The sequence below is a fragment of the Carassius carassius genome, chromosome 40 (genome assembly GCF_963082965.1).
Source record: "Carassius carassius chromosome 40, fCarCar2.1, whole genome shotgun sequence".
Taxonomy (NCBI): Eukaryota; Metazoa; Chordata; class Actinopteri; order Cypriniformes; family Cyprinidae; genus Carassius; species Carassius carassius.
This window is the reverse complement of record NC_081794.1, coordinates 4,283,559-4,298,667: the sequence shown is the minus strand read 5'-3', so window position 1 is coordinate 4,298,667 and position 15,109 is coordinate 4,283,559. Positions and strand designations below refer to the sequence as shown.

The window sequence follows — 15,109 nt, the reverse complement described above, 5'->3', positions numbered from 1 at the left end:
AAAAAAAAAAAAACATTAAACCATCTGCATGTGTCAACTACCCACATACACACACACAATACGTTTACCTTCCTGGCCATAAGAGGCTGTGGAAGCATTGAGGACATCAGCTGAGAAAAAGGAGAAAAAAAAGAGGGAAGAAAATGAAAGAAAGGAGGGGGAGTGGGAAAAGGTCAACATGCTACAAGGTGCCATCGTGAGAACAGTAAAAGATCGTGAGAGGGTTAGTGAACAGAACAGAAAATACCACTCAATGTTCCAATAATCGCTGCCGATTCAAGTTGAAATAAAGGACACGTTGGCTTGAGTAATGCAAAGTATGTTTACCATCAGACAGTGACTCATAATCATAGTCATACTCGTCTTCCTCTTCTTCTTCTTCATCATTGTTTCCCAGCGATGTTCCACTGACTGTGCCGTTGTTGGCCTGGGCCTGCATGTGAGCCAGCTGATGTGCCTTTTAAAAGTAAAAAAAAAAAATAACTTAACTATTCATTCTTGATTTGTTAAATGGAATTTTCATGGACTCAATAAAATGTGTTGACACTAAATGTTTAATAGTTAGTCAAGACCACTCTGAAGCAGTGCAGATTTCCACAGGATTGACAGTTTAAATTCCACACATTCTCTAACCCTTGTTTGTTTGTTTCTTAAATATTCTGGTTAATTTGATTGTGCTTTCCAATAAGAGTGTAGCATTTCCAGCTCAGTCAAGGACATTTAAAAATTTTCCTCGAAAACCTGTGCAGACCAGTCAAGTCAAATGTAGTTTTTATTGATTTTACAAAAGCTCATACTGTTGTCTATAATGCATTCATTTTTTGTTTGTTTCAACAACTTTAGGTCTGGTTGATTTAGTGATATAATGATCACCAAATTTTAAAACTAGCTTATATTGTATTTGTTTTGTGTAGCAGATATATCAGTGTCTCAGGCACTGGTGTTTTTTTAGGTGTACAAAGAAAAAAAGTCCCCCAGATTACAACAGGGCCTAGCCAAGACATTTAGGCAAAAAAAAAAAATTATATTAATACTTTTTAGTTGGCCAATTTTGCCTGATTGTTTGGCTGCTACAATTCGATAAACTGTGTATATAAACCAATCAATAGTCTTGAAATCAATTCTGCATTGTTTCAATAGATCTAGGTATTTGGTTCTTCATCTACCTTTTGTTTGAGAATGTCCACTGGAGCCTGGTGAGCTTTCAGCTTCTTATTTTTCAGTAGGATCTTCCCTCGGAGCTGCAGGGGAGATGGAAGCAAAGGCTCATCCGCAAAATCACTCTCAAACAGGAACTTGGTCACCAGCTTCTCACCAAACACTGTCTGAATAGCAAAATACATAAACAATGTTCACTTTCCACAAGAAACTTCCAAACAAACAGGTTGAGAACATCTTATGAATTGTGATTTAGCAACAAAAAAAAGTCAGGCAGGTACCTTAAAAATCTCAGCCATCTTGCGTTGCTGTGGTAAAGAGCAGTGGTTTTCGATGGACAGAATCACGGGCATCTCGGAGTTCACAAACGCTGAGCGATTAATGGCTTCGACAACATCCTACAGACCACAAGAGCATTTCAGTCAATGGAAAACACATAAAATTAACAGAAGTCTCTTCATGTATGGATTTCTAAAACCACCTTGAAGGGAATCTTAGTAGTAAGAGTGTGTCCATGGTATATAACAGGCATGCCGTCATCCCCGTCCCAGCAGTCCAGCTCAACACTACGACAGCCCTGCAGCAACACCTGCGGCAGAACCAATAAATCAATCGTGAACTCCAGGCATCATTCACGTGCTGTGGTTTCAGCAACATTCACTTGCAGGTGACTTCTACAGGACGGCATGTGAAGCAGCAATCGTCAAGCATATTTATGGAGTGAATTGTGAAATGATTTTTGCCCTGGATCAGGTTCAGGATAAACAGAGAAGCTGTGCTGAAGATGTACCTGGCTGTAGAGCTCCACTGAAGACTCTCCCTTCAGCTGATGGCCCGTTAGGTATGTGTTATGAGAGGACTCGATGTAATAGTACGAGAGCGGATACTGGAGCTCATCCAGATTCACTTGAGACTCCTCGTTTTTAGAGGCAAAGTTGTCCTTGTCCATAAGGAACCTTAGAGATGTAGATTAAACTTTCGGTCACGAGATTATATGAATACAGCAGATTATCCAAATCTGCCAAAGTATTGCGTTTCTGAAACTGCTGGTCCACATTATTTTGTCAAAAATGTTTAATAAAACCAAACCTGGCAAATCCTTCAAAGGACATCCACCCCATCTGACGCATGTTTGAAGAAGGCTCAAATTTCTAAAGAAACAAAAAAACTAATTAAATATTATTACACTGGCATGCATATCATTAGATGTCTCAAAGTGAGTCATGAGCTTGTAAGACGTTAATATCGAACTGTCAGTCAACGACTCTTATTCTTACTAAAGGAAGAATCGATTGTGCATGTTGTAACGGTTAAATGATGACCCACTGTTGGGAGCTTTAAAACCATGCCAAACACTTTGATAGATATTTGAAGCAATTTTCTTTTCCGACAAGACAAATTCACATAAATAACATGAAGAGGAATAGACCAAAGTTTGAATGTTGGCTTGAAAATGTCTTTTCCAGGCATTCAAAATCTGCTCTGAAGCAGCTCTACAAAAATAATAGTATTATTCTTTATTATTCTGCTCAAGTCAGTTCTGTGTTCATTCGGTTCAATTAGATAAGTGTCAATGTCATAAAAATTCTTCATTTATGAAACAAGTTTGATTCAGCTATAAAGCAGCTTTACAGAAAACAATAGTTTCATTATCCAAAGATGAGTCTGTAAATTAAAACACAAGCATAATAATTTGCTTTATAATACAGTAAGAATGACCTTTGTCATATTCAAAGTAACATTTACAGGTCTGATCAAACTTTTTCTGGCTGAGATCAGTTTTCAGAGAATTCTTCCACACACCTGTATGACGGTGAGAATCTCATCATAGCTCAGATGTTCTCCCTGACAGTTGACCAGGAAGTCATTGAGCTGAGAAATGGCCAGACCCAGCACACCGAGCGATGAATTCTCCACTCCAGTGCCATTGCTCACGATGCTAGCAGCTGCGATGGCGTCTGAAATCTGCTTCTGGTTGTCAGACATTTGCTGACGTGTGCGGATAAAAAGACCCAGGTCAGAACCGTTGCGAGTTAGGAGATCTGTGAAGAGATCAGCTTTGTAAAACCAATCGGAAAAAGAAAAAAGAAAAAAAAAAGACACTTATTATTCACACATGCCCACCAAGATCCGGCTGCAATCCTGTGAGTTTGTCATCAATCCTCAGTGTGGTGTAGAGTGGGACAGAGTCAGGACCCGAGCGACTACAAGGCACGGCGTAAGTGTCGAACAGTTCCTTCAGATCCTTACGACTGCGAATGCTGGGCACACAACGGGAAATTTTCAAGTATCATCCAAATTCAAAACACAAGTGTTTTTGGAAGGAAAGGTGTATTGTACCTAAAAGACTTGAAGAGTTCCACAAATTCAACAAAGCTCATGATGCTGTCGGAGATCATGAGGTCCTGAAAGCCCCTGAAGCAGCCTTTTCCTCGACCATGCCAGCTCCGACTGCTCCAGGCCCTAAAAACACCAAACATAGGCATCTCTAAAGCAAAATGGCCTTTTTGAGGACAAGTAATACAATTAATTTTTCACCATGCAAGAAACTATTGAGATTTGTTCTTGCACCTCACATGTTTGAGCTTAAACATTAACCATATGTGACCCTGGACCACAAAAGCAGTCTTAAGTCACTGGGGTGTATTTGTAGCAATAGCCAAAAAAACAATGTACTGTATGGGTCCAAATTACAGATTTTTCTTTTATGCTAAAAATCATTAGGATATTAAGTAAAGATCATGTTCCATGAAGATATTTTGTAAATTTCCAACTGTAAATATATCAAAACTTAATTTTTGATTAGTAATATGCACTGCTAAGAATTCATTTGGACAACTTCAAAGGCGATTTTCTCAGTATTTAGATTTTTTTTGCACCCTCAGATTCCAGATTTTCAAATAGTTTCATTTCGGCCAAATATTGTCCTATCATAACAAACCATACATCAATGGAAAGCTAGAGTTCAGATGATGTATTAATTTCAATCTTTTAAAAGATTAATCTACACTTAAGACTGGTTTTGTGGTCCAGGATCACATATTTGATGTGCACTGAATAAACACCTGAATTAAAGTCTGTTCATCAAGTACTGTGATTGTATCTTTTCAGAAGACTTGGATTAAACAGCATGATTCACATGGATTACTTCTATAATACCTTTTATGTGCATGAAAATTTTGATTGCACAGACTTTCAGTGGATGGAAAATTATGAAAGAATATTAAAAATGTCTTAATTCATGACAAAAAATAAACAAGAAGCTTTATGGGTTTGTTCATTTAACAAATTTCATATAAGAGCGAACTATCTCTTTAAATCCTTCAAGCACCTGGAACCAGCTTTCATGGAATAAAATAAGATTTCTTACTTGTTATCCTATTTTACTTAAAAATTAGTCAGATTATGTAAGTAAATTACATTGTAAACCAGGTTTAATGTTAATTTATATGCATATTTTATGTTGCATCCTTCTTGAAGACAAAAATCTGAAAATATCTTTAAAAAAAAAACAGATCAAAACATGCTAAACCCATCAAACAAATTGAATAGAAGCCTGTGTGCTTTCTGGGAATGCACTAAATTTGTATTTCTAAAGAGCGAGTAGCCTTACCCTGGTTGGCTTTTGGAGTTACCGGGGAGAACGGGGGAGGAATGGGGGCGGGTAGGGGTGGAGTTGTTTGTGCTAAAGGAGCCAGAGGAAGATGAGGAGGAGGATAAGGAGGATCCAGGAGACTGGCCTCTGATGTAGGATAAGGAAAGGGATCCAGGGTGGCCCAAGGTACTGCAGTCTTCTATGGAAACATTCAAACATGTAACTATGACCCTGATCTCTTAAAGTGCCCCATTATGCCTTTTCGACTATTACCTTTCATGCACTCTGTCATGTATCTGTATGTGAACATAAACTATCTGCAAAGTTGTCTTTTCAATCAACCACTTCAACCGTTTCATCATCAGACTCCGGCTCTAATTTGTAAGCTACAATCCATACCATCTTTTCTATGTATTGATAAGTCTCCAGGGCTGTCGTTCTGTCATGGCAATGGACGTTTCGTTTCCGACATGCGCTATATGCGGTAGACAAATTCTACAGACCAATCAAAAATGACTGCGCCATCTGACCAATCAAAGCAGTGGGGGCTCACGGAAAGGAGGGGTGTAGAGAGACTGATTCTTTGAACTGCTTCACAGGAGTCGTTTATGAATCATTTAGAAATGAAGTAAAGTTAAATGTATTTTCTGAAAAAACTAACATAAAGACTCATAAAACAATATTAGCCAACTTAAAAATGGCATAACAGGGGCACTTCAAGACATTTGCATCACAGAACTAGTATATTCAGTGTAAATATGAGAAAAAAGTATTAGTAAAGCATCTGAAATGGATACCACCCTCAAATTTCTTTAACAATTATAACCCAGGACAGATTAGCTGTCAAAAAAATTGCTCAGTAACTCTCACCAGCGTTTTCCTGCTCAACACTTTCCAAAGGGTCTGATTCTCTCCTCCCCAAAGTCTCTTTACAGCTCCTGGTCTTGCGCGACAACATCTCATCATCTGTTCCATCACAACTGTCCCACTGTGAACATAAAAGTGCATTAGTCAAATCATATAGCCAAGCCAGGACAGCCTGTGTTGGCGGTTTTTCACTCCTTACCCTGACTAAGGTTTTCTTCTTCTTCTTGACATTGGAGTTAATGCCCAGTGGGCTGTTTTTCTGGGCTGAGCCCTTCTCTGCACTCTTGCTGGCCGATCCAGGGCCGCTAGCACCCATATTCCAGCGTCTCCCACCGAACAACTCGATAGCATGGGCCAGTGTGGGCCCCTCAAATCTACCATCCTCCTAGAACAGGGAGTTTTACAGCAATATAAAACCCAATGATAATAAAAAAAATGGACAATAAACATAAGTTAACAGAGTTATGCTAAAGGAAAACAAAAGTCAAAACTGGAATGTGTTTAGTTACATGAGAAAGTCCTTCAATGTGAACTTCTATAATTCAACATTGAGAACACAACATGCGTGCCAAATTTTTTATTTAAATGCAGACTAAGCTGGTTTGCCAGATCTACCAGCCTGGCCAACTAGTGGTCAGTTGGTTTAAGCTGTTCAGCTAGTTGACCTGCCAGCTAAAAAGTGCACAAAATCCTTCTAAAACTATCAAACCAGACCAGCGTGACCAGTGGCAAGACCTGCAAGACTTGTTTTATAGCATGGTGGTTGTAATAGCAATTGTTGCAATCTTTACCATGTATTCAGGATAAATGAGCTTAATACGAAATATGCAATTCGCTATTTTAAAAACATTAGCAAAATAATCACAATAGAAACAAAACATCTTCCACACCTAAACAGCCTACTCGTACTGTGTTCTCAAATATATTGAATAAATGCACTTGAGGAAATGTAAATGTACCTGGTACAAACTAACATACTGCTTTCGTAGCCATTGTAATCTCTGGTCAGGAAACTTCCTGATCTTCCTGATGGCACTGACCAGCTCCTGGAGGCCCTCGTGCAGCATTTTTGCCGTGTGCTTGGGGGCCACAAAGTGCAGAAGCCTGTTGTCTGTGGTGTGAAGTCCATATAGCAGCGTGACACCATTTTCGCCAGGGTTCATGTCACACAGTTTGTGCTGCAGGCATACATAGTTAACATCCACTCCAGGGTGACCCATATACACTGCCTTTACCACGTTAAGGTCTAGGAGTCCTTCGGTCAGTCCGCAGTGCACAGGTTGGGCCAGGGGTAAGTGGTCTGGGGATGGTGGATGTCCCATGAAGCCTCTGGCTCCTCTACCTGGGACACAGCTGTTGTGGGGCTTGGACCAGGTAAGGAAGCAGTTATCGGGCTGTAGACGGAGGAGGCAGCGGGCGGTGAGGTGGGTCTCAGGGTCGTAGTGGATAACTGTTGCTCCCTGCAGCAGGAACTGGTGGATATCTGGTTGAAGAGAGAGCACGTACCAGGGAATGAGCTCTGTTCCATGGCTAAATGGTCCACGCACCTCTTCTGTGGTCTGGAGGTCTACATCCTTAGCCAGCTCAAACGGGTCTACCTCAGAGTCCGAGAGGTCTCCTACTAAAAACCTACAAAAAAAGACAAGAAGCGGTTGAAGCAAAAATCAAGGATCAAATGACTAAATAAACATAACTCTGCCTGCAAAACTTCTCAATGTGTTAGAAAAGGTAATGCCATATTAGTCTTGCAAAATAAGTTGACATGAGCTTAGAGTATTAAAGAGCACTGTCTACCTAAAAGACACAAATTTAGGTGCCATTATGGAAAATAATACAATGCCATGCATTAAATTACTTTAAATCGTGCACTGTGGCAGAGTTGGCACCTTAAGCTTAAATGTGGTTGTGCATCTCATTTACTCTGTGTCTTGGTCAGGATATGGGTCTAGGTTTGCGGTCTAAGACAAGACTGCAGCCTGTTTCCTGAGAGTAATGAGGGTGATAATTACCTCAGCCACAGGTTTGCACCATTATAGAGGATCCCATGACTCTTAATGACTACTTAGCCTTAGTGTCAGAAATAAACGGTGGAATAAATTCAGCAAAATTCTCCATTTACTTAAAATGGACAGTCTGGTGCATGGAGCAACAGATTTTGCATGGGTACTAGGATAAGGTCATGATCTGAGCATTGATCTGCGTAATAGGGGTGTGCTATTGGTCTGGTCCTCAGAATTCTGGTACTGGTCTGGGTTTTAGGGAATCTTGTATTGGTTTGGGTTTGGATATTTTGCTGATTATTGAGGGGTATTGTCTTGATTTGGTATCAGGGTTTTGATACTGGTCAGTGTCATAAAGAATTGGGCTTTGAAGAGTCTGGTCTTGGCTTCAACTCTGCACTGTGGATTGAGTGAAAGGAAATCCATGCATTTCTAAATGCAAACACCTGAAATCTATACAAATGAAACACTGCATTTCACTTAGAAACCAATGCAGTTAGTGTAACCATTAAAGCACAATCTGGCAACTTACATGACACGCTCTGACCCTGGTCCTTTCCTTGAGAGTGGACAATAATGGTGGAGGGTTGAATTCAATGGTAGATAATAGAAAGACAGAAGGTAGTGGTTTGAGAAATTAAAGTGGGGTGGATCTGTACCCAAATTTGATACATTTGTGGTGTAAAGTCAGCCCTGCAACTGGAAGAGTTACTGGGAGAGAAGTTTAGATAAAAAAAGAAGTACATCAAAGCCAAGCTGCTCAAGATTCAGTCTCTTGAAAGATGAAAATGGTTGGGATGGAGTCAACAAAGGCAATGAGATTCTCCAGAGACACAGTAATAACAATCCATATGAGCACCTTCCTGCAGACAACGAAACTGCCTCAGCGTTGAGGACAAACAGAACTAAAAACTCTGCTGTCTGTCTAAGGAAACATGTGGTTTGTAGTGCTGCTCTGTACCTAGGTCAACATGTATAAACAATCTCATGATTACAACATGTTCCACTGAGAAACATTTCAGTCCAATGGAAGGCTTTTAGAAATCTTTTTATAACTTAACATGTTTAAAGCATCAAAATAAACTCTGAGCACTCACATGCTACAGCAGGGGTGCCCGAACTCGGTCCTGGAGGGCCGGTGTCCTGCAGAGTTTAGATCCAACCCCTATCAGACACACCTGATCCAGCTAATCAAGCTTTTACTTGGCATTCTAGAAACTTCCCGGCAGGTGTGTTGAGGCAAGTTGTAGCTAAACTTTGTAGGACACCAGCCCTCCAGGACCGAGTTATTCATTCTTTTACTCCCTTTGAGTGAGTTGTGTATGATCAATAAAATTTCACAGCAACCTGGCCATAACCTTCATAAAAAAACAAAAACAAACATACTGTATCAAGAATCGTAAGTACCACAAAAAGGAAAACTTTTTTGTCATATAAGATTTAGTTAAGCTGAACTGGGGATTTTAAAAACCTTGAAAAGTAGTTATTTTTCTGTCCGATGCTTTTGGGCTTAGAATTTTGTGTGTTCTTGTGGTGACCAAAATAACAGCCAGAGTTGCTACGATGTAATTTTCTTAAGGTCTAATTTTACAGTTCAGGCAATTGACTCAAATAAACCTTTAAATTTGTCCATGAGCAACAATGGCACATGTCAAATCACATACATCTAGTGGATCCTCCACCAGTCGAGCAATTTCCATTGAGATTCATGGGAATGCTAGGTATCATAGATCTCCTTAGTTAGCACAGGTAAGTGTAAAGAAATAACCCAAAGCTCTATGCAGAGAGTCTATTAGTGGTATTAAAGAAAACTGAGAATGCCTCAACATATTTGAATTAGACTAAACACATCATATATTCGCAAACAGTGTCCAAAGTTAACTCACTGGTTTCTGCTCTTGTCTTTGAAGGAATTTTTGTGGAAAACTGAGATCTCTTGTGCCTTCTCCTCAGGCTCCTCTGCCTCCAGGCTTCGGTTGCAGCTGCGAATCGTCTGCAGAATATTACTGACAGTTGCCTCCTTGTCTGAGTTGTGGAGCCCATCGCTCCCAAGCCTCTGCAGGAAGTGCTGCTGGCCGTTGTAGTCGGTGACAAACTGTAAGGTAAAGAGCACTTCACTACAGGGATTCCACACAAAAGAAAATAACCACAATTATAGACGATACGAGTAGATTTGTGAGCTGTAAAAGCTTTCATGGGTGACAAAATGACTTTTTCCTGGTTGAATCACTCTAATGTGTTTTTTGTAAAGCCAGGAAGCAATTCAGCAGGCATATTAAAAGTTTGATGAAAAGGTAATTGCTCCAGCTAGCCAAAATGGTCTCAAGATTATTATTGTAACTCTAAAAGGCAATTAAATTAGACCGTAGTAATACAATTTCCTGTGTTAGTCATCATGACTCTTTAGAAGCACCTAATCCTCACCTCAACAGGATCTTCTTGAGAATCAAATGATGGACGCAGTCCAATAATGCTGGCTGCACCGTCCAAAGCCTCACTAAGTTCCTTAAGGAACACACCACAGAAGGGCACCACTTTGCATCCAGGGATGTTAAGGGCACGGTTGACCACTTTCTTGTACTCAGAGGATGTTTCATGCTGGGCCATGGCGTCCTTCAGACCACGCATGGTCTCAATATCCGCCTGGTCCATGAACTGCCACATTTTCAGAACTTTGCGAGACCTGGGGAAGAATAAGACTATATGTATATTGCTCAAGGCTTTTTATCATTTTTGTTTTTAACTGTAATTTAAAACATAATTTAGGGATGAAGTCTGATGAATCGCTATGATTACCGTATTTTTTGGACTATAAGTCGCACCTGAGTATAAGTCGCATCAGTCCAAAAATACATCATGCATTTATTTAGAACCAAGAGAAAACATTACCGTCTACAGCCGCGAGAGGGCGCTCTATGTCTTCAGTGTAGACTACAGGAGAACTGAGCAGCATAGAGCGCCCTCTCGCGGCTATAGACGGTAATGTTTTCTCTTGGTTCATTTCTCTTGGTTCATGTCAAATAAATTTTTAAAAATAAGTCGCACCTGACTATAAGTCACAGGACCAGCCAAACTATGAAAAAAAGTGCGATTTATAGTCCGGAAATACGGTAAGTCTAATTATGTGCAACCAGATTTAGATTTTGTCTTAAAGGGGTCATATGATGTGATTTAAATTTTTCCTTTCTCTTTGGAGTGTTACAAGCTCTTGGTGCATGAAGAAGATCTGTAAAGTTGCAAAGACTAAAGTCTCAAATCCAAAGAGATATTATTTATCAAAGTTAAGACACTGCCACCCCCCCCCCCCCAAACACCTCGTTTAAACACACCCCCACGTCTGTGTCACTATGTGGAAATATTTACGTAATGCCGCCCAAATGTTCATGCAAAGAAAGAAGGCGTGGTTTCAGTAACCACAGTTAATGTTGAAGCAGTCATGTCAGGGTGATGCTGTGTGTATTTAGGCGAAAGCAAAAGCACTTTATTTGGCCTTATGAAAGTAGATGCATTTAGGAATCTTTAAGATTACTTACAACAGAACAGCAACGCATTTTATGGACGACTGTTCCATGAACCTAGGAGAAGATGTCATTCTGACTTTGCTACGACAATATGATGCTTCTGAATCAGCTACTTTAAGTACAGTATGTTTTGTTATTAGTTTAAGTATTTGCAATTAAATGTTCAAATGCGGAGTTTTGTGCATCACGCGCGCGCGAGAGAGAGAGAGAGAGAGAGAGAGAGAGAGAGAGAGAGAGAGAGAGAGAGAGAGACAGGGTTACACAGTGGAGTCAGCCGTCTTAACCGTCTGTGGCTTGTGTTCTGCAAACACATACAAGCTTCATCACTGTGTCTGTCACTCCACTCGGTTCCTCTTTCAGGCTTGAACTGATGGTAAAACTAAGGACATTATTAACTGTCTTTACATTTATTTTGAAAGATGAAGCTTACGATTATGGAAAGGGGTGTTACATTTCCGATGAGTGCTTGTGGTGTTCAGCCAGTCACAATGCACTGGGTCAGCTGTCCAATCAGACCAGACTGCGCTTGTCAGAACGAGGGACTTTGTAGAAAACTACGTGTTTGAGAGAGGCGGGGCATAGAGGACCTACAATAATGTACAGTATTTGATAAATAATGTGCTTTTTGAACATTAAAGCATGTCAGCATATTCTGTTACACCAAAAACACAAAATAATGATCTTTAAAAAAGCATCATATGACCCCACTAAAGTTTTAGATAATTAGTCCATAGAGAAAGTAACTTGGGTTGCAGATTAGTATTGAGACTCATCCTATCTCATGTAACAAATGTGTTGTCAAAAACAATTTAATGACTCAAGAATGTCCCTCACTTTGTTAAGTAACACACAATACAAACAGAGAGGGCCATTTATTCTCAAAGGATTATTTCTTTTCTAACCAAGCCATTCAAGGCATCATGCCATACCTGAGACCAGCCAAGAATTCCATGACCGCATTATAGTTGCCCATGTTCCAGGAGCACTTTGCCACATGGACAAGGTATGAGAAGACTTCTCTCTTCTCCTCCATGGACCCAGCAGTCAGGATAAGCCAGGTCACCCACGAGCTCACCTAAATACACAACACACACACTTTAGTTTGAGGCCCAAACCAGAGAATATACTGATCTCCAAACCTTCCTCACTTTATTGGTGTATAATCACACATATCTGGAAGAAACACTGTTTATTGTATAACATAAATTTCTAGTTTTAAACTCAGGAGTTCAAACATGATTTCATTTACATTTCAAAGAAAAAAGAAGATTTGAGTGCACAAATGTAGATTTGAGCCCGCTGGGCCCCATAAGACTAACACAGATAACAAGACAGTGATCCATACAACTGCTGTATATTCCAAGTTTTCTGAAATCATACAATGGGTTTGTGTGAGACACATTTGAAATTTAACACAGGAAACTTTGTTTGTATCACAAAATTTGTGATAAACATTTGTTTATAACCTAGGTATAACCTTTTCTAAAGGTTCAGAACAACATGAGGCCAGGAAAATGATGACCATGATGAAATGATGAAAATGCTAGAAAAAAAACTCTTATGTTACTTTCTCATGTCAGTTTAATATGCAGAGAAAGAAGTCATGTGTCGGTTGTTTCCCTTTGGAAAGTGTAATACAGTGTGATGCTATCAAAGCATTGCTCTTTGCATTGCAACATGCTAGAAACCACTCCGCTAAAAACCACTCATAATACCCTAGGAACTGCACAGCAATGCAGTGTCAACCACGCAGGACATCCCAGTTACCGCATAGTAGCATGCTGAAGATCATTTAGCAATTGCACAGCAGCATGCTAAAAACAGTAAATGCATAGAAATACACTAGCACCCACCCAGGACATCCTATCAATCGAATACCTCTCAAAACACTGTAAAAAAAAGAAAAGAAAAGAAATATTTTATTAACAGAAAGGAATTTTCTGTATAGTTTTATTTTTACAGGTGTTTTTTTTTTTTTTTGCACTGCATTGCATTAACAGAAATGGATATGTCCATAAAAATATGGATAATATCCTGACAGAAAATGACCAGAACATTTTCAGTTTTTTTATTTAATCAGTGTATCAACTGCAATTGCAACACCCAGAACACCCCAGTATTGTGGTGTCGAGCCTTTGTACGGTCAATCCCCACTCACATCTACTTTAAACACCATGTCACAGAATCCGACCATCTCTAGTCCTGAGTGCTCATAACAGCAAATCAGTTTGAGCACAAATATTTATGTGATGGTGTGTTGCAGCTAAAAACACCTCACAGTAAGTCAGTCAGTTACATAAACAGTTCTGCCAAGGCCCGGATGGTCAGGGACATTTAATACGAGGAGACCGGTACACTGGAGCTCATGTCATTATGCCAGGATTCCACCGGTTAGACTGCTGCTCTTGAGTTACTGCACAGCCCGGCCAGCCAGCAGTGAACGGACAGCAGATTTTACACATTAAAAACTTACGTAAGAGTTACCAGAGACACTGCACCCTGGAAGGGGCTTCAAAGGCGACTGCCGGTCAACTGTCTGAATAAGACCTCAAACAACTGACCACAACAAGGACAAAAGACCACAAACCCTAGGCTATGCATGGACACCCAGTGGCAACACTTCAGGGATATATTATGTGGGTTATAACATAACCAAAATAACACAACACATTGCTGGGGTATGAATAAGTCCACAGGAATCATTAGGGTAAAAAAGCAAACCAAATTCATCTAAAGGAGAAATCCGTGACTTGTTTGCAAAGGACACTAGGATTAATGCTGGGAGGGTTGTTATGTGATCCATTCCCTTTATGCTATGATAGCGTTACATCACATCGAAGCCTATGATCTAGAAAGCTCCTTTCAACCAGGAAACCTTCAATGTTTCTTCTAATTGAACTTTCAAGGAACTGCATTCAACGATGAAAGATGATTCCTTGGAGCATTACGCTACTTGACAAGATACAAGACTGATTTCTACAACTTTCTGAGTTGTGAGTCTTACATAACTAGCACTGACTGTCTGGGCTGTAAGCATCTGCAAATCTTTATTTCATGCTATTCCAAGTCATAAACTGTCTAGATTCTTGCTTTTACATGAAATATAACCAGTTTTTACGTTTTAAGTCTTAAAGAGTTCAGCCAACAATGGCAAATATGCATTTTATCTCCATTTAGTTTCTTAAAATCAAAACCAGCTGATCTAAAGGCAAGCGTGCACCTTAAAGATGACATCATTCCACTTTCTTTAAGGCCCATTCAAAAGGAGAAACACAATTTTCCCCTGGCACTCTTCATATCAAATATTTAATACAACTGCAATAAACTCAGAAATGTTTGGGTAAGAAAGTACTTGCTTTGAATGAGAAAAGGCAATAGAACAGATACCTGTGATTAGCTTTTGCTGCAATGATGACAAATGTCCTTCCGTGTCCAACAGGATTTTTCTTCCAGAGCTACTGCCCTTACATTCACTTTGTTATGAACCTGCATAATTAATAAATGCTCACCTCGTTGAATCTTATGACGAGGTCTTCTACTGTGTTATGGTGGTCATTCTGAGTGGGCATGATGGGGGCAGACAAGGAGGCTTTCAGGTGCGGGTGGCGTTTGTTGCACTCTGGGCTTCCCAGGTCTCGGGTGAGAAAGGTGAGGTAGTCGAGGGGGAAGACGCGGCGATACAGCTGCTGCTCCTGTTCTGTCAGGATGGTGGCGATCTCCTCTGGGAACTGGATGAGGTGCCGCAGGTCGGCTAGTTCCTTACTGATGCCCGTCACGGTGGACGGGAGGATGCTGGAGTTGGCCATGGAGCTACACAGCTGCCGTTCTGGAAGAGACAAAGACAGTGGAGTTTACTGGATAACATCTGTATGGAACGGTAACCTAATGGCCCTCTCCGAACACCATATACCCTATTTTCTGCCATTTTTCTTATCTTAACATGAGAGAGATTTCAAGTCCTAACATTA

The 15,109-nt window shown here is 40.1% G+C and overlaps 1 protein-coding gene across 9 annotated transcripts in view; it reads right to left on the bottom strand.

Moving 5' to 3' along the window:
- The window catches only part of LOC132121990 (1-phosphatidylinositol 4,5-bisphosphate phosphodiesterase epsilon-1-like), a 92,380-nt gene that overhangs the window by 11,477 nt on the left and 65,794 nt on the right, over positions 1–15,109 (bottom strand). For 5 of the 9 annotated variants that reach the window (XM_059531768.1, XM_059531770.1, XM_059531775.1 and 2 more), the window contains 19 exons: positions 14,651–14,967; positions 12,071–12,216; positions 10,045–10,303; positions 9,507–9,715; positions 8,153–8,179; positions 6,580–7,249; positions 5,820–6,005; positions 5,624–5,741; positions 4,772–4,952; positions 3,499–3,621; positions 3,283–3,419; positions 2,962–3,200; positions 2,248–2,309; positions 1,949–2,114; positions 1,640–1,747; positions 1,440–1,556; positions 1,167–1,325; positions 328–457; positions 69–110 (listed from right to left, as the gene is read on the bottom strand). In XM_059531768.1, the coding sequence (XP_059387751.1) occupies positions 69–110; positions 328–457; positions 1,167–1,325; positions 1,440–1,556; positions 1,640–1,747; positions 1,949–2,114; positions 2,248–2,309; positions 2,962–3,200; positions 3,283–3,419; positions 3,499–3,621; positions 4,772–4,952; positions 5,624–5,741; positions 5,820–6,005; positions 6,580–7,249; positions 8,153–8,179; positions 9,507–9,715; positions 10,045–10,303; positions 12,071–12,216; positions 14,651–14,967 (3,396 nt within the window). The remainder of the gene's footprint in view (positions 1–68; positions 111–327; positions 458–1,166; positions 1,326–1,439; positions 1,557–1,639; positions 1,748–1,948; positions 2,115–2,247; positions 2,310–2,961; positions 3,201–3,282; positions 3,420–3,498; positions 3,622–4,771; positions 4,953–5,623; positions 5,742–5,819; positions 6,006–6,579; positions 7,250–8,152; positions 8,180–9,506; positions 9,716–10,044; positions 10,304–12,070; positions 12,217–14,650; positions 14,968–15,109) is intronic. The other 4 variants (XM_059531771.1, XM_059531773.1, XM_059531772.1 and 1 more) reach the window with 4 other exon arrangements.